Source organism: Ranitomeya variabilis, chromosome 8 (genome assembly GCF_051348905.1).
Source record: "Ranitomeya variabilis isolate aRanVar5 chromosome 8, aRanVar5.hap1, whole genome shotgun sequence".
NCBI lineage: Eukaryota > Metazoa > Chordata > Amphibia > Anura > Dendrobatidae > Ranitomeya > Ranitomeya variabilis.
In genome coordinates this window covers 161,062,986-161,082,433 of record NC_135239.1, presented here as the reverse complement: position 1 = coordinate 161,082,433, position 19,448 = coordinate 161,062,986, and the positions used below count along the sequence as shown (strand labels likewise).

The window sequence follows — 19,448 nt, the reverse complement described above, 5'->3', positions numbered from 1 at the left end:
TATATATATATTTTTTTTCTACTAGGGTTAGTGTTAGAACTAGGGTTAGAACTAGGGTTAGAATTAGGGTTAGAATTAGTGTTAGGGGTAGGGTTAGGGCATGTGCACACAGTGCGGATTTGGCCGCGGATCCGCAGCGGATTGGCCGCGGATCCGCAGCGGATTGGCCGCGGATCCGCAGCGGATTGGCCGCGGATCCGCAGCGGATTGGCCGCGGATCCGCAGCGGATTGGCCGCGGATCCGCAGCGGATTGGCCGCTGCGAATTCGTAGCAGTTTTCCATCAGGTTTACAGTACCATGTACACCTATGGAAAACCAAATCCGCTGTGCCCATGGTGCGGAAAATACCGTGCGGAAATGCTGTGTTGTATTTTCCGCAGCATGTCAATTTTGTGCGGATTCCGCAGCGTTTTACAACTGTTCCTCAATAGGAATCCGCAGGTGAAATCCACACAAAAAAACACTGGAAATCCGCTGTAAATCCGTAGGTAAAATGCAGTACCTTTTACCTGCGGATTTTTCAAAAATGGTGCGGAAAAATCTCACACGAATCCGCAAAGTGGGCACATAGCCTTAGGGTTAGGGTTGGAATTAGAGTTAGGGTACCGTCTCACAGTGGCACTTTGATCGCTACGACGGTACGATCCGTGACGTTCCAGCGATATCCATACGATATCGCTGTGTCTGACACGCAGCAGCGATCAGGGACCCTGCTGAGAATCGTACGTCGTAGCAGATCGTTTGGAACTTTCTTTCGTCGCTGGATCTCCCGCTGTCATCGCTGGATCGTTGTGACAGCGATCCAGCGATGCGTTCGCTTGTAACCAGGGTAAACATCGGGTTACTAAGCGCAGGGCCGCGCTTAGTAACCCGATGTTTACCGTGGTTACCAGCGTAAAAGTAAAAAAAAAAACAAAAAAAAACGTACATACTCACATTTCGGTGTCCTTCAGGTCCCTTGCCGTCTGCTTCCCGCTCTGACTGTCTGCCGGCCGGAAAGTGAGAGCACAGCACAGCAGTGACGTCACCGCTGTGCTCTGCTCTCACTGTACGGCGGCACTCAGTCAGAGCGGGAAGCAGACGGCAAGGGACCTGAAGGACACCGAAATGTGAGTATGTACGGTTTGTTTTTTTTTTACTTTTACGCTGGTAACCACGGTAAACATCGGGTTACTAAGCGCGGCCCTGCGCTTAGTAACCCGATGTTTACCCTGGTTACCCGGGACCTTGGCATCGTTGGTCGCTGGAGAGCGGTCTGTGTGACAGCTCCCCAGCGACCACACAACGACTTTCCAACGATCATGGCCAGGTCGTATCGCTGGTCGTGATCGTTGGTAAATCGTTATGTGAGACGGTACCCTTAGGGTTGGAATTAGGGCTAGGGTTGGAAATAGGGTTAAGATTAGGCTTGTGGTTAGGGTTAAAGATAGGGTTAGGGTTGTGTTGGGGTTACAGTTGTGGGTAGGGTTGGGATTAGGGTTAGGATTAGGGTTAGGGTTGGATTTAGGGTTACGGGTGTGTTGGGGTTAGGGTTGTGGTTAGGGGTGTGTTGGGGTTAGGGTTGTGATTAGGGTTATGGCTACAGTTGGGATTAGGGTTAGGGGTGTGTTGGGGTTAGTGTTGAAGTTAGAATTGAGGGGTTTCCACATCAGGGGTCTCCAAACGCAACATGGCGCCACCATTGATTCCAGCCAATCTTGCGTTCAAAAAGTCAAATGGTGCTCCCGCCCTTCCAAGCCCCGACGTGCGCCCAAACAGTGGTTTACCCCCACATATGGGATACCAGCGTACTCAGGACAAACTGGGCAACAACTATTGGGGTCCAATTTCTCCTGTTACCCTTGCAAAAATAAAAAATTACTTGCTAAAACATAATTTTTGAGGAAAGAACAATTATTTTTTATTTTCACGGCTCTACGTTATAAACTTATGTGAAGCACTTGAGGGTTGAAAGTGCTCACCACACATCTAGATAAGATCCTTTTGGGGTCTAGTTTCCAAAATGGGGTCACTTGTGGGGTGTTTCTACTGTTTAGGCACATCAGGGGCTCTGCAAATGCAACGTGACGCCCGCAGACCATTCCATCAAAGTCTGCATTTCAAATGTCACTACTTCCCTTCAGAGCCCTGACGTGCGCCCAAACAGTGGTTTACCCCCACATATGAGGTATCAGCGTACTCACAACAAACTGGGCAACAAATATTGGGGTCTAATTTCTCCTGTTACCCTTGTGAAAATAAACAATTGCTTGCTAAAACATCTTTTTTGAGGAAAGAAAAATGATTTTTTATTTTCACGGCTCTGCGTTGTAAACTTCTGTGAAGCACTTGGGGGTTGAACGTGCTCACCACACATCTAGATAAGTTCCTTGGGGGGTCTAGTTTCCAAAATGGGGTCACTTGTGGGGGGTTTCTACTGTTTAGGCACATCAGGGGCTCTGCAAATGTAACATGATTCCCGCAGACCATTCCATCAAAGTCTGCATTCCAAATCGTCACTACTTCCCTTCCGAGCCCCGGCATGTGCCCAAACAGTGGTTTACCCCCACATATGGGGTATCAGCGTACTCAGGAGAAACTGGACAACAACTTTTGGGGTCAAATTTTTCCTGTTACCCTTGGGAAAATTAAAAAATTCTGGGCTAAAAAAATATTTTTGAAGAAAGAAAACACATTTATTATTTTCACGGCTCTGCGTTATAAACTTCTGTGAAGCACTTGGGGGTTCAAAGTGCTCACCACACATCTAGATTGGTTCCTTGGGAGGTCTAGTTTCCAAAATGGGGTCACTTGTGCGGGAGCTCCAATGTTTAGGCACACAGGGGCTCTCCAAACGCGACATGGTGTCCGCTAATGATTTAAGCTAATTTTCCATTCAAAAAGCCAAATGGCGTGCCTTCCCTTCCGAGCCCTGCCGTGCGCCCAAACAGTGGTTTACCCCCACATATGGGGTATCATCGTACTCAGGACAAACTGGACAACAACATTTGGGGTCCAATTTCTCCTATTATCCTTGGAAAAATAAAAAACTCCGGGCTAAAAATCATTTTTGAGGAAAGAAAAATAATTTTTTATTTTCATGGCTCTGCGTTATAAACTTCTGTGAAGCACCTGGGGGTTTTAAGTGCTCACTATGCATCCAAATTAGTTCCTTGGGGGGTCTAGTTTCCAAAATGGGGTCACTTGTAGGGGAGCTCCAATGTTTAGGCACACAGGGGCTCTCCAAACGCGACATGGTGTCCGCTAACGATTGGAGCTAATTTTCCATTCAAAAAGTCAAATGGCGCGCCTTCCCTTCCGAGCCTTGCACCCAAACAGTGGTTTACCCCCACATATGAGGTATCGGCGTACTCAGGAGAAATTGCCCAACACATTTTAGGATCCATTTTATCCTGTTGCCCATGTGAAAATGAAAAAATTGAGGCTAAAAGAAATTTTGTGTGAAAAATAAGTACTTTTTCATTTTTACGGATCAATTTGTGAAGCACCTGAGGGTTTAAAGTGCTCACTATGCATCTAGATAAGTTCCTTGGGGGGTCTAGTTTCCAAAATGGGGTCACTTGTGGGGGAGCTCCAATGTTTAGGCACACAGGGGCTCTCCAAACCTGACATGGTGTCCGCTAATGATGGAGATAATTTTTCATTCAAAAAGTCACATGGCGCTCCTTCCCTTCCGAGCCTTACCATGTGCCCAAACAGTAGTTTACCCCCACATGAGGTATTGGCGTACTCAGGAGAAATTGGACAAAATTCGTGGTCCAGTTTCTCCTTTTACCCTTGGGAAAATAAAAAAATTGTTGCGAAAAGATCATTTTTGTGACTAAAAAGTTAAATGTTAATTTTTCCCCTCCATGTTGCTTCTGCTGCTGTGAAACACCTGAAGGGTTAATAAACTTCTTGAATGTGGTTTTGAGCACCTTGAGGGGTGCAGTTTTTAGAATGGTGTCACTTTTGGGTATTTTCAGCCATATAGAACCCCCAAACTGACTTGAAATGTGAGATGGTCCCTAAAAAAAATGGTTTTGTAAATTTTGTTGTAAAAATGAGAAATCACTGGTCAAATTTTAACCCTTATAACTTCCTAGCAAAAAAAAAATTTGTTTCCAAAATTGTGCTGATGTAAAGTAGACGTGGGAAATGTTATTTATTAACTATTTTGTGTCACATAACTCTCTGGTTTAACAGAATAAAAATTCAAAATGTGAAAATTGCAAAATTTTCTAATTTTTCGCCAAATTTCCGTTTTTTTCACAAATAAACTCAGAAATTATCGACCCAAATTTAACCACTAACATGAAGCCCAATATGTCACGAAAAAACAATCTCAGAATCGCAAGGATCCGTTGAAGCGTTCCTGAGTTATTACCTCATAAAGGGACACTGGTCAGAATTGCAAAAAATGGCAAGGTCATTAAGGCCAAAATAGGCTGGGTCATGAAGGGGTTAATATAGTCGCCTACTGCTGTCTTCTCCAACATCTAGCACAGTTCTGCTCCTCTTCTGAGTGACGTCTTCAGACTCTTCGGATCACTTTATCTGAGAGCCAGAAGTCTATCACAATGTAAGCCTATGGGGCCTCATTCGGATACTCCATAGACTTCCATTGGAAAAGCCACTTCCGTGTCACGCAGGGCACAGTGTGATCCGGAGAATCTGAAGAGAGGTGATGTCATCGAGAAGAGAAGCAGAACTGTGCTGTATGATGGAAGAGGCGGCGAAAGGCGAGTGCATTATCACACTGATACTACATACACATATACTCAGATTTAGGGGCAAAAAGTTAGATTGACTGCAGACTTGTACCTTAAGGCAGGACAACCCCTTTAATATATTGACACTTTACATCAAAAACAGAAAATAGCGCATTCGGAAACTAGATGCTCACCTCTTCGGCATTGGAGTCTCTGTAATATCTGAGGCTGGAATCTGTCAGGACAAACCAGTGCTTCTTCCACTACGAGGAAGGATAAAAGTAAATTACATCCTCAGTATGATTACATGTGGACTTGGTGCCAATCTAGTCACAGGACCCGGTCCATCGGTCAGGTCAGTAATCTGCGGCCATCAGACGGGACCTCTGGGACTCGCCTCCAACCTTGTGGCATCTTATTATTATTTGCTGGCCTGGCGTGATGCTGTTATTGCGCATAAAGCACAGGTATCATTGAACCAGGACGGCTAAATAAAGGAAGTGCTGTGGATGCCGGGAGGTAGGAGGACAATCTCATGGCTCCCGTCAAGCAGCCACAGATCTGCACCAGTTGTATTATATGCATCCTCTGTGTGGACCGGTCTGCGCTCTACACGCTGTGTCCAGAGACAGCGCCGCTGTAATATCCTGTATATCAGGCTGGTAGCTAACATTATATACACCTGGAAAACACCGGCAGCAGGTAAGGGCTTTGTAAGCTGGCCGGGAAAACAATGGCTCCAGGGATACAGCAAACAGAAGAGAATAAATATTCCCTTACTGGTCCGAGGACACTGTATGCAATGCTTACATGTCTGGCCATAGACGTTGGCCACCTCCCGAGCCCATAGGGACACATTCCCTGTACATGGGCAAAGCTATGTACACGTGGCTATGGTGGCCGGGGTTATAGCCACAGCTGAGCTCACAGCACACCACTACTGACCAAGTAACAGCCATCACAGCACACAGATCTACACTCACCTCTCCATTTGCGTCCAGCAAGGACATCCAGCCCTTCTTGAAGTTCAGCAGGTCGGGCTGTTGAGAGAAAACACACATGGACTGCAACTGAACATTCAGTAGTACAAAAAGAGCGGAAGGGGTTAATACGACTATGTATGTGTACAGCAGAGACCGAACAGGAAAGGGATGCAACACCACAGGAGGATAGATGTGGTCCTTGGCGGAGGACTTCATACCTCCAGGTCAGAGCTGGCACCTCTCTCAGAGGGTGCATTACTGGGCAACATGGGCACGTCTCACCACCACGGTGCCTCAATGAAGTTTGTCCTTCTTGGAAGGCAATTCTTCAGTCATGGCCGCACAGGCCACAAGACCTAAGCCGTGTCCTACAGACTTCCTCCAGTCTATCTATACATTTAGGGGACTCAATCTATTTTTTCTTCTATCTCGCCAGCACACGAGAGTCTGATGTGACTGAGTCCTGTCCCCCTCTCCAGCCTTTTCCTTCTCCAGTTACAGAGTTGTTGTGTGCATGGCAGGGACGCTGGTGACACCCGCCCCTTGGCCACAGGCCCGTTGGTTCGAGGGCAAAGGGGGGCAGAGAGAGACATACGACGGATGTAGCAGATTTGGTTTCACCCTGTGAATACCGCATGAGATGGGCGAAAAGTAAGACTGCCCCATAGAGAGCATAAGCATTTCAGACACCCAATACCCCACTGGTATATAGGAGACACTGAATGATCAGAGAAACGGTCAGCATGCAGCTGGTTAATAGGACGCTACATACTACAGGGCTCAGGTATCAATGGTGATGGTGCGATAGCAAGATTTCTTTTGTAGGACACGTTCAGGATGTCCAAGATGGCAATTATATAGTGCAAAGTATTACAAAGCGGTATAATCAAAAAAATCTCCGTACAGTAACGGGATTTTCCTGACCTTAGTATGTCATCAATATCAGATGGGCGGGTGCCCCAGGCAAATAAAGTTGGCATTGTGCAAGCATCTGCCATTCACCTGTATGTTAGAGCTTGCGGCACCAGTCAATATAGTGAGGAGTGCCATATCCAAGCGCCATGGTGCCTTCTGTCAGCTGATTGTTGGGGGTCCCAGCACGCAATCTCATACTGATGGTGTACGGGAAGAATAGGTATTACATTCCTGGAAAACCCAGAAAAGGGACCCCGACAAGCGATGTGTATGAGGGAACCGTGTACACCCAGTACAAGCATCACAGAAAAGGGACCCCGACTAGCAATGTGTATGAGGGGACCGTGTACACCCAGTACAACCATCACAGAAAAGGGACCCCGACTAGCAATGTGTACGAGGGAACCGTGTACACCCAGTACAACCATCACAGAAAAGGGACCCCGACTAGCGATGTGTATGAGGGAACCGTGTACACCCAGTACAACCATCACAGAAAAGGGACCCCGACTAGCAATGTGTACGAGGGGACCGTGTACACCCAGTACAACCATCACAGAAAAGGGACCCCGACTAGCGATGTGTACGAGGGAACCGTGTACACCCAGTACAACCATCACAGAAAAGGCAATGTGTACGAGGGGACCGTGTACACCCAGTACAACCATCACAGAAAAGGGACCCCGACTAGCGATGTGTACGAGGGAACCGTGTACACCCAGTACAACCATCACAGAAAAGGGACCCCGACTAGCGATGTGTACGAGGGGACCGTGTACACCCAGTACAACCATCACAGAAAAGGGACCCCGACTAGCGATGTGTATGAGGGAACCGTGTACACCCAGTACAAGCATCACAGAAAAGGGACCCCGACTAGCGATGTGTACGAGGGGACCGTGTACACCCAGTACAACCATCACAGAAAAGGGACCCCGACTAGCGATGTGTATGAGGGAACCGTGTATACCCAGTACAAGATCACAGAAAAGGGACCCCGACTAGCGATGTGTATGAGGGAACCGTGTATACCCAGTACAAGATCACAGAAAAGAGACCCCGACTAGCGATGTGTATGAGGTAACCGTGTATACCCAGTACAAGATCACAGAAAAGAGACCCCGACTAGCGATGTGTATGAGGTAACCGTGTATACCCAGTACAAGATCACAGAAAAGGGACCCCGACTAGCGATGTGTATGAGGGAACCGTGTATACCCAGTACAAGATCACAGAAAAGAGACCCCGACTAGCGATGTGTATGAGGGAACCGTGTATACCCAGTACAAGATCACAGAAAAGGGACCCCGACTAGCGATGTGTACGAGGGGACCGTGTACACCCTGTACAACCATCACAGAAAAGGGACCCCGACTAGCGATGTGTACGAGGGGACCGTGTACACCCATCACAGAAAAGGGACCCCGACTAGCGATGTGTACGAGGGGACCGTGTACACCCTGTACAACCATCACAGAAAAGTGACCCCAACTAGCGATGTGTATGAGGGGACCGTGTACATGACAGGAACACAAGGAATAGGAAGAACTAACCAGATTACACAACCTGACGCTAACATATACGGCGTACGGCGCAATCCACGACCAAATATCAGCAGAGAAAGAAGAGCTGAGAGAGACACAATAACAATGAAAGACCCCGGGGCGATGGCACACTAAACTCACGGGATGGGCAGACATAGTAAGAAGCAATAACCAGCTGAAAACCATGAATGACGGCTGTACCATATATTACGGAGTCTGGAAATACTAGTATTACATAATACATGTAGTAACGTGCAGAGCATTGAGTCATAGACAGGGGGAGGAAAATAACTAATCGTAACAAGGGCACTAATGCGGATATTACACCTCGCCTTACTAATAATGGTGTTCTCATAAGGCAACAATTAATGGTAATTAATGTCATTAATTGATAATGATGGCCTACGCCTCTCAGGCCATAAATAATTCCAGCATCACAGATGTCCATAGCCCTGGGGTAAACATCATATACAGTGGCATGTAAAAGTTTGGGCACCCCTGGTCAAAATTACTGTTATTGTGAACAGTTAAGTGAGATGAAAATGAAATGAAATCTATAAGGCCTAAAGTTAAAGATGACACATTTGCTTTGCATTTTATGCAAAAAAAAAAAATTATATATATTTTTTTAATATTTTACATTTTGAAAATTACAAAAAGGAAACTGGGTCAATGTAAAAGTTTGTGCACCCTGTACGTTTAGTATCTATTAGCACCCCCATTTGAAAGTGTCACAGCTTGTAAACCCTTTTTGTAGCCAGCCAAGAGCCTTTCAATTCTTGTTTGAGGGATTTTAATCCATTCTTTCTTGGAAAATTCTTCCAGTTCTGTGAGATTCCTGGGTTGTCTTGCAATCTCTACTGTTTTGAGATCTAGCCACAGATTTCCAATGATGATCAGATCAGGGGACTGTGAGAGCCATTGTTAAACCTTCAGCTTGCGCCTTTTGAGATAGTCTAGTCTGGATTCTGACGTGTGTTTAGGATCATTACCCAGCCATCCTCTGTTCAACTTCAGCTTTTTTTTACACATGGTGTTATGTTTGCATCAAGAATTTGTTGAAATTTCATTGAATCCATTCTTCTCTCTACCCATGAAATGTTCCCCGTGCCATTGGTTGCAACACAAACCAAAAACATGGTTGATCCCTCCCCAGTGCTTAATGGTTGGCGAGATGTTCTTTTCCTGAAATTCTGTGCCCTTTTTTCTTCACACACATACCTTTGATCATTGTGGCCAAAGTGTTCTATTTTAACCTCTTCGGTCCCCAGGACTTGTATCCAAAATGCATCAGGCTGGTTCAGATGTTCTTTTGCATACTTCTGGCACTGAATTTTATGATGAGGACGCAGGAGAGGTTTTCTTCTGATGACTCTTGATGGCTATATTTGTGCAGGTGTCTCTGAACAGTAGAACTACCGTATGTACCACAACTGCAGTGTCTGCTAAGTCTTTCTGATGATATCTTGCAATCAAGCGGGTGGTTCCGATTTGCCTCCCTAGCAAGCCTACAAGCAGCTCTCACTGAAATTTTTGCATGGTCCACTAGACCTTATCTTGACCTCCACTGTTCCTGTCACCTGCCATTTCTTAATTACATTTCGAACTGAGAAAAGGGAAACTTGAATTCGCTTTACTATCTTCTTATGACCTTGTCGTGCTTTTTGGGCCTCCACCATTTTCAGAGTACTAGGCAGCTGCTTAGAGGAACCCATGGCTGCTGTTTTTGGCACAAGGTTAGAGGAGGCTGGGAATTTATAAAGCTGGGAAATGTGCATCACCTGGCCTTTCCTAACAATGATGGTGAACAAGCCATAACCCTAACAGGCCAATTAAGGTCTGAAACATTGGTCAAAGTTATGAGCGCACACATTTGCAAGGTTGCGTAAATTTTTGCATCGGCCTATTTTCCTTTTTGTCATTTTTAAAATGTAAAAAAATTACCTTTTTTTGCCGAAAATACAAAGGAAATGTGTCATCTTTAACTTTAGCCCTTTTAGAGATCATATCTTCAACATGCTTAAGTGTTCACAATAACAGTAATTTTGACTAGGGGTGCCCAAACTTTTAATGCCACTGTACATCGATTACTACTACTTTCTGGACTGATTTATATGGTCTATTAGTTTTCTGTAGGGTTCACTCTCAAATATGTTTTAGTTTTAAGCCTGTGATGGACACAAGAGAAAGTTGTGTTCTGTGCACTGGTCCAGTGTCCATTGTCTGATAAAGCAACCTCTGAGTCAATGGCACTGATTCATCATTACTTTTGCACTTAGTCTGGGGTTTGTTTTGGCACTGTGGGCTTACTAGATATATTCACCTCATTTATCATTTGCAACTTTTCGAACAGTTTCAAAATTTACTCCAGTAATAATTCTATGTACACGACAAATTTTTTGCACAACTTTTGTGACTTTTTTGAGAACTATGTGACTTTTTAAGCTAAAAAAAAAAATAAAATTAAATAAAATAGAAGATACTTTTTGGTTTACTTTGTGCAAAATTCAAGAACGGCTTGTGACTTTTTTAAGGATCCGGTGAAAAAAAATAAATAAATAAAAAATGCCAACGAATATGACAACAAAAAAAAAAAGGAAAATTTACTTTTTTATTCACAAAAAAAGAAAAACAGCATAAAGCAAATAAAAAATAAATTGTAGTTACTTTCTGGACCAGCACCGCTGCTCTGCTGTCAGCCCTGTGTCCTTGCTGAACTCCTGACATAAAACATTGTTTCTTCCACTTGGACAAGAGAGGTAAACGCTGCAGCCAATCAGTAGTAGCAGGTTATTTCAGGAGACCGGCAGGGGGCACAGGGCTGAGAGCGGAGAATCAGTGCCACTCCTGGAGGAAAATATAGAATGTTTTTATTCACTTTATGCAGCACCTTGGGGCAATTAATAAGGGGACGACAGCCAGATGTCTGTCTACATGATGTGTAGAAAGTGTCCTCTCACCTGAGTGGTCCAGCACTGGGTCCCCCCTTCCTCTGCCTGCGAGAAGACATGGAGGGGCACACAAGAACACGGGGATCTGAGTCTCCTCCGCTGGTCCCATTGTCTATTATTGTCTGCAGTGCTGAGCACTGCAGACAATCAGTGAGTTCAGCGCCATGTGCCATCATTTCAGATTGGCTGCAGTGTTGTTGATGTAATATCAGCGCTGCAGACAATTACAGACACTGTCAGCAGAAGCGGGGAGCATACAGACAGTACAGATTGGCAGGCAGAATGATGGAGAACCCCTCTTAATACCCCAATTATATGTCATGTCTGTTACTATTTTTGACAAGTCCTTCCCCAAATTATATAAAGGGGTTGTTTCATCCCAGACAATGCTTTTAATATGGGGGCTCCGGAGACCCCGGACAGACAGCACCTGATCATTTCTTGCCCAGTTGTCCATGTAGCCCCCCAGGACGGATGCTGGGAGTAAGTGGAGCACAGCACTGTGACCGATCTCCTCCGTTACAATGGTGGTCCGCAGCCTGTGGCTCGCCAGCCGTTCTCAGTTCCCAAGATGCTGAGAGTTGTAGTTCTGTACCTTCTGGTAAGCGACAGGTTAATGACCATTACTGTACAGTAAATAGACAGTGCTGTAAAGCCTGACAATGTGAAGGGTTAGTGACTTCCAGGAAGTGTCACCTCACTGCAGTGTTGCAGAATTTCCTCCTAAGGCGCCTCGTCCCCCCAAACAAGAAAAACGTATGGCTGTTGGTTTACGAACAGCACTGCCAGACTAGTCCTACCATGAATACCAGCAGCCCCCGAGAGACCCCAGACATTGATAATTAAATCGTTCATTTTGATGGGAAAACAACAATTCTTCCTGTTCTTGGATACAGTCAGCGCACAAGGCCTAAGGCTACGTTCAGACAAGCACTGACCAGTCACATTCATAACCAGCGGACATGTCTGTGTGCTCGCCCAGACAGCGGACGGGTGCAGGCGCTGACTATTATTTATGTGCTCTGTAAATCGGACAGGAATACTGCGCGGAGACTCCATACGGACCAAACCCCTGTGTGAACTAGCACCACAGCCGGACATTACTGAAGGGTGACAGCACCGAGAACACGTCACTGAGCTACGCGGGAATCGCACCAAAGACTGAACTGTGTCACTGATTTATTACTGAATGTCTATAGCACCACTGACTCCATGATGCACAGGAGGGGGAGACATGCCAAGCACCAAAAGAAAGCACACCGGACAGACTGATGGAGAGGACCTGCCCTTCCGGGATTACATGGAAGTGAATGAAAACAAAAAGCCCCTGAACTCAATGATGGCCTGCAGGGATGTCAGCGCTGCAGACAATAACAGATAGCAGCTGAGGAGACGCCGAGTGTAAAGCGCATTTGTAGGTTTTGTTTTTTTATTTATTTATAACAAACTTAAAGTGGACAACCCCTTTAACCATGTGTTTTTGGACACGCTGTTTAGCAGTATGGCCGCCGTTATGGCTGCTGCAGGGTTTAGCTCCCAGACACCAATGCAAAATCTCCAACAGGGCCCCCAGTCATCCCCGGTCTATAGGACTTCTCTGCTGGGGTCTCCTAAGCTCCAGGGCCCGCGTGAGCCCACTAAGGAGACCACCTCACATATCACTGCACTGTTGCCACAGCTGTAGTGGTGGACAGGTCGCACAGAGGGGGCAGCTCTCCTGCCCTGAGGGTACAAAAGTGCGGGGGGCACGGGTGATATGGGGTGCGGGGGGCACGGGTGGTATGGGGTGCGGGGGGCACGGGTGGTATGGGGTGCGGGTGGTATGGGGTGCGGGGGGCACGGGTGGTATGGGGTGACGGGGGGCACGGGTGGTATGGGGTGCAGGGGGCACGGGGTGCAGGTAGAGAAGAGCTGATATTGGGTGCCAGGGTGGAGCAGAGGTGATATGGGGTAGGGGAGTGCAGAGGTGGTATGGGGTAGGGGAGTGCAGAGGTGGTATGGGGTGAGGGGGGGAGAAGCAGAGGTTATATAGGGGACGCAGAGGTGATATAGGGGGTGGCACAGAGGTAATGCAGCACGCTTCCCCGGTCACCCACGCCGGTAATGGCCGGTGCCGCCAGGTGAGGTGCTGCACCCCGTGCCTGCAGTCTCACCGTCATGGCTCCTCCGTGTCCAGTCTCCTCCGTGTCCTGCTCTCGCACGCCCGGGCACGGCTCCCGCCTCTTCTAATGGCCTCACGGTAAAGTCCCCAACTTCGTCGTTTTTAGGAACTTTTCCCTTCTGCGTTTCCTCTATTTTTTTTCTCTTTAGAAACTTCCTGGGAGGGGACAGGAAAAGTACCCGAGCGAGGAAGGAGGAACCGGCGGGAGGAGGAGGAGGTCACATAGGAAGTGCACACTGACTGCAGGAACTGACACACTGTGCCGGAGCTGCTGCCCCACCGTGCAGATACCGGGCAAGAAGAGAGCTTGTCTGCAGCTCCTGTGGGACGACAACTCCCAGCATACTGAGCATAATGGGGGCAGTAGTGTCACAAGGCCTTGTGGTTAAGCAGAGAAGTTTGGAAGAAGTTGCTGGGACTTGTAGTGCTGTTTTTCTTATAGCCATTGCTGTCCTGCTACTTGCTATGGGGCTGGTGGGTGGCTCATTCTCGGACCTTGCAGGTGACAGCACGGCCCCTCGGGAGGTGCCACACCTGCCACCGCTGCTGTGGGCACAACCCTGGGTACAGCAGGTGCCATAGGCCTCAGCGCTGCTGCTCCCGGACACGGCGGCCAGTGACGGACTACACTGAGCATCAGAACAACTGCACCTTATATGTTCCCCACATGGACGTGCCAAAACGTCACCAGAGCACTAGACTGCGCCATTTTCCTGACAAAATAGTGTAACAGCAAGCAGCTCCTTGTCCCATCTGCTGTGCGACTAGCACAGCGTGTCCTCACAAAAATGTTTTTTAGCCCCATTTTTTTTTCTCACAAGGGCAGCAGGAGATAATGCACCTTGCAATTTGTTGTGCAATTTATCCTGAGTGCGCAGATACCTCATGTGGAGGAAAACTACTGTTTAGACGCACAACAGGGCTCGGAATAGAATAAGCGTCATTTGACTGAATGCAAGATTTCCTGAAATCATTAGCAGACATCATGTTGTGTTTGGAGAGCCCCTGATGTGCCTAAACAGTGGAAACCCCCCCACAAGTGACCTCATTTTAGAAACTAGACCCCTCAAGGAACTTATCTAGAGCTTAAACCCCCAGGTGTTTCACAGAAGGTTATAATGTAGAGCCATGAAAATAAAAAAATTCACATTTACCCCACAAAAATGTTTTTAGCCCCATTTTTTTTAGTTTCACAAGGTAGCAGGAGAAAATGGATCCCAAAATGTGTTGTGCAATGTCTCCTGAGGGGGAAACTACTGTTTGGGTACATGGGATGGCTCGGAAAGGATGGAGTGACGTTTTGTAACGCAGATTTTGATGGAATGTTCTGTGAGCGTCAGGTTGCATTTGGAGAGCTCCTGATGTGCCTAAACAGTGGAAACCCCCCCACAAGTGACACCATTTTGGAAATTAGACCTCTAAAGGAATTTATCTAGATGTGTGGTGAGCAACTTCAACCCCCAGGTGCTTCACAGAAGTTTAAAACATTGAGCCATAAAAATAAAAAAATATTTTTTTTCCCACAAATAATTGTAGCCCCCAATTTTTATTTTCACAAGGTAACGGGAAAATGGACCCTAAAATTTGTTGTGTAATTTCTCCTGATTACGCCAATACCCCATATGTGGTCCAAAACTACGTTTAAGGCACAGTGCAAAGCTCAGAAGGGAAGAGGCGCCATATCGGAGTTCACATTTTGCTGAACTGGTTTGTGGGTGCCATGTCACATTGACAGAGCCCCTAAGGTGCAGAACCCCCCATAAGTGACCCCATTTTACAAACTACACCTCACAATGAATTCATCTAGGGGTGTAGTGATCATATTAACACCACAGGTGGGTCACAGAATTTTATACCATTGGGCAGTGAAGAAAAATTAATTACATTTATTACCACCAGAATGTTGTTTCAGCCCCATATTTTACATTTTAAAACTGGGAAATAGGTAAAAATGGCTCCAAAATGTGTCCCACAATGCCTGCTGAATGTGGCAATACCCCATATGTGGCTGTACAGTACTGCTTAGCCATACGGAGAGACACGGGAAGAACAGAGCACTATTTGCCTCCTGGAGCACAGATTTTGCTAGAGTAGTTTGCAGACTCCATATACAGAGCCCCTAAGTGCTAGAAGAGCACAATTCCCCCCCCCCCCCCCCCAAGGGGAAATTACCTGTATCCCTGTGGGAATTTATCTACAGCCGGTGTAGTGACAATTTTGACTCCATGGGTGTTTTCCAGAAAGAGGCAGCAGTGGATGTTGCGGAGTGAAAATTGCAAATCTGCCATTCTAGTCATCAGTACACTGTGCCCATCTCATGCTTCTGGAGGCGTGCACCTGTAAATTAGTGCTACAGAAATGGCAAACGTGGACGCTATGGGTATGTGCACACGGTGTGGATTTGACGCTGCGGATTCGCACCAGTTTTCCATGCGTTGTACAGTACCATGTAAACCTATGGAAAACCAAATCCGCAGTGCACATGCTGTGGAAAATACTGTGCGGAAACGCTGCGGTTTATTTTCTGCAGCATGTCAATTATTTGTGCGGTTTCTGCAGCGTTTTACACCTGTTCCATAATCGGAATCCGCAGGTGTAAAAACGCCGGGCGTTTTACCTGTGGATTTTTCAGAATCTGTGCGGAAAAATCCACACACGAATCTGCAACGTGTGCACATAGCCTTTATGCGTTTTAGGCACAATGTGGTGCTCAGAAGGGAGGGGGGCAGTTGAATTTGGGAGTGGAGAATTTGGGGAATTACTTTTGGGAGGCAAGGAGCCATAGAGCTTTTCCAGAGCCTTTGTGCTACCAGTAACGTGGAAGCCCCCTTTATTTTTGTTAACAGATGACAGACCTGAGTGGGGACTTGCTTTTTTTGTGGACTGAGTTGAAGCTTTTATTGGGAACACTTTACATAACGGTTGGGATCACTTTTATCCGGCGCTCTACCCTGAGCACTTTGGTGTTTCCATCTAAAGCTCTGAGTGTCGTGTTTCAGATTAAACCCCCTAGGGATCCATTCACTATAATGAAGCAGCAGAGTTACTCTGGCCCCTGTTCAGCGGTGTCCTTCTTTTCAGAAGTGCACAAAACTGTGGCGGACGGCACTTTTATACAATCCTAAAAAGACGGACACTGTCGGATCACGGGTCATATGGCATCCACAGTGCCTCCATCTGCCTCTTTATATCACATCTTCCGCCGGGGGTTCCATCTGAATCACCTATTTCAGAGTTTTACACGGAAACCCCAGTGTAAGCGCTCAGTGCAGTGCGCAGGATAAATGCGCGCTGAGCCTTACTGTGATCTTTGGGAGGCAGAACAGCATGTGAAGATTTAGTTTTATTTATTTTTTATGCCATTCCTCATGCATTATAAGTGATTAGGCGACTTTATTCTTCGGGTCGGTGCGATTACAGCGATACCAGAGTTATATAGTTTTTATGTTTGGCTGCTGTCACACACTAAAAGACGCTTTTATTGTTTTCAAAAACTAGTTGTTTGCATCACCATATTTTGAGAGCTATAATTTTTTCATATTTCTGCTGACAAAGTCATGTTAGGGCTTGTTTTTTTCAGGACAAGTTGACTTTCTTATTGGCACCATTTTTGGGCACATTGCATCTTTTCATCGCTTTCTATTCTGATTTTTGGGAGGCAGAATGAGCAAAAACCAGCAATTCAGGGATTGTTTTTTTTTTATGCTGTTCCGTGTGTGGTAAAATTGATAAGGCAGTTTTATTCTTCGGGTCAGTACGATTATAGCGATACCACATTTATATAGGTTTTTTTTAATGTTTTGGCTCTTTTACACAATAAAAACTTTTATAGAAAAAATAATTAATTTTGTATCTCTTTATTCTGAGAGCTATAACATTTTTATTTTTCCCCTGATTGAGCTTTATGGCAGTTTGTTTTTTCTAGGACAAGATGATGTTTTCAGAGCTACCATGTTTATTTATATTTGTCTTTTTTAACGCATTTTATTCCACTTTTTTGCTTAGCGGTATAATGATAATTGTTTTTTGCCTCGTCTTTTTATTTATTTTTTTTAATGGTGTTCACTGAAGGGGCTAACTAGTGGGACAGTTTTAGGGTACGTGCCCACGGTCAGGAGGTAGCAGCGTTTTGGATGCAGTGTTTTTTTGGTGCATCCAAAACACTGCATTCTAATCACGCAAGTGAATCCGCATGTGATCACTGAGCAATACAGATTTACCACATCCAATGCATTCTATTGTGGAAATTTCTGTTGCAGAGACATGCTGCGGCTTGTAAACCTGCACCGTGGGTGAGTTTACGCAGCGTCAAATAGGAGCACAGTGGGCATGGGATTTCTAACGTAGAACGCAGCGTTTTGGACACAGTGCAGGTGAGCTACGTCCAAAACACTGCTATTCCGGATTATGGGCACGTACCAAAATAGATATCACACTGATAGAAACCAATATGTAAAAAATGATCCCAAAAATTGGTACTTACTGAATAAAAGTATATTTTTATTGTAAAGACAATTAAAAACATGATAAGAAAGGTGCTAGATCAAAAAATGAAGAAAGACTACAAAGTCCTGGGGTATCCTACAACAAAAACCCACTGATGTACTCAAGCCCCAAACAGTATAAAATCTAAAATGGATAACAGGGCGTTACATGCCTAGTAAATTGCTGGTGGAGATTCCCAGGCGCCCCTCTGCCCCGACGCGCGTTTCGCTCTGCTTCTACAGGAGTCGCCTGTTATTTTGCTGCTACTATTAGCGTTTTTCACATTTTGTCTTCTTTATTGCATATTGCAACTATTATTATCATCTGAGCACCTTTGTGATTAAATTGGATTTTCTGTTTGGGGCTTGCGTACATCAGTGGGTTTTTGTTGTAGGATACCCCAGGGCTTTGTAGTCCCTCTTCATTTTTTTGATCTATCACCTTTCTAGTTATCATGTTTTTAATTGTCTTTACAATAAAGATATACTTTTATTCAGTGAGTACCAATTTTTGGCACCATTTTTTACATACTGGTTTCTATCAGTGTGATATCTAGTTATTTGTGGTGCGTGAACCCTTATGAAATACGGGTTGAGTTACTTGGGGCAAATTATTGTGATTAAAACGTACCATAAGAGGTAAGGTCCTTCTGAACGTGGTGATACCAAATATGGGTTGTCGTTTTTTTTACATAAATAAATGTATTTATTTGATTAAAATTTATTCTTCTTTTCTTGATTTTATGATTATTATTATTATTTTTTTAATATTCTTACAAAATGTATTAACTTTTTTTTTAAAACTTTTTTACATTGTCCCAGGATGGAAGATCAACTTTACACTGACGGATCGCTGATCTAATACTCTGCAGTGCTTCTGTATTGTAGGGTATTAGATCAGCATCTGGCATGCAGGGAGGAGGCGTCAGCTCGTAGCAGGAGCTTACAGGCCACCGTCCATGAGTGACCCCGCGGCCATCTTTTGGCCTGGGTTCACCATGGAGACTATTGGCATAACGTGAGCGCATCGCGTTATGCCGATGGGAGCAGAGAGGGCGCTCGTTCCCTCTGCAATGCCTTGCGGAATCAGAGGGGTTACACGCCCGCGTGAAGAACTCAGTGCGCACTGCCATCCCTGTGTCATCCATGCAGGAGGCTCTGTTCACACGTTGCGTTTTTACAGCTTTTTTATGCAAATTTTAAGCTGTTTTTTACAGTTCCAGCAAAGTCTATGAGATTTCCGAAATCTCATGTACACACCTTGGTTTTATTTTCCTGACTGATTTGGAAAACTGCTGCATTTTTGCAAACTGCAGCGTGTCACTACTTTCAGCATTTTTTCAGTGTATTTTCAGAGTTTTCCACCCATTGGAAACAATGGGCAAGTGCAAAATACGCAGGTATCCGTTTTTGCTGCACTAAACTTTTATCAACATGCACAAGAGACAACAAAAACGCAGGAAAAACTCCGAAAATCCTGCTTTTTTTCATCTGTGAAAAACTGCACTTTGCTTTGACTTGGGAAACATAAAAAATTCAAAAGCCAAAGAGTTGACCCAATTGAAAAACTGAGTTATAGGCAAACTGAATGCATTGAAGGAATACCATGGCTCAAAAGTTAAAGAGCACCTTTCACCAAATTTGTGGTGTTGAACTGGACACGTAATGGTGACTGCAGAGCAGAATAAAATGAGTTAACTTTCTTATATCCAAGTTGG

General features: G+C 45.4%; 1 protein-coding gene across 3 annotated transcripts in view; it reads right to left on the bottom strand.

The window, feature by feature from the left end:
- The window catches only part of TRIOBP (TRIO and F-actin binding protein), a 55,254-nt gene that overhangs the window by 32,839 nt on the left and 2,967 nt on the right, over positions 1–19,448 (bottom strand). The window contains exons 1-3 of one of the 3 annotated variants that reach the window (XM_077276551.1): positions 13,239–13,548; positions 5,676–5,732; positions 4,887–4,955 (exon numbers count right to left, since the gene is read on the bottom strand). In XM_077276551.1, coding sequence (XP_077132666.1) covers positions 4,887–4,955; positions 5,676–5,732; positions 13,239–13,244 — 132 coding nt within the window. In that variant the 5' untranslated portion in view covers positions 13,245–13,548. Of the gene's footprint in view, positions 1–4,886; positions 4,956–5,675; positions 5,733–5,893; positions 6,087–13,238; positions 13,549–19,448 lie in introns of those variants that run through there. The other 2 variants (XM_077276550.1, XM_077276549.1) reach the window with 2 other exon arrangements.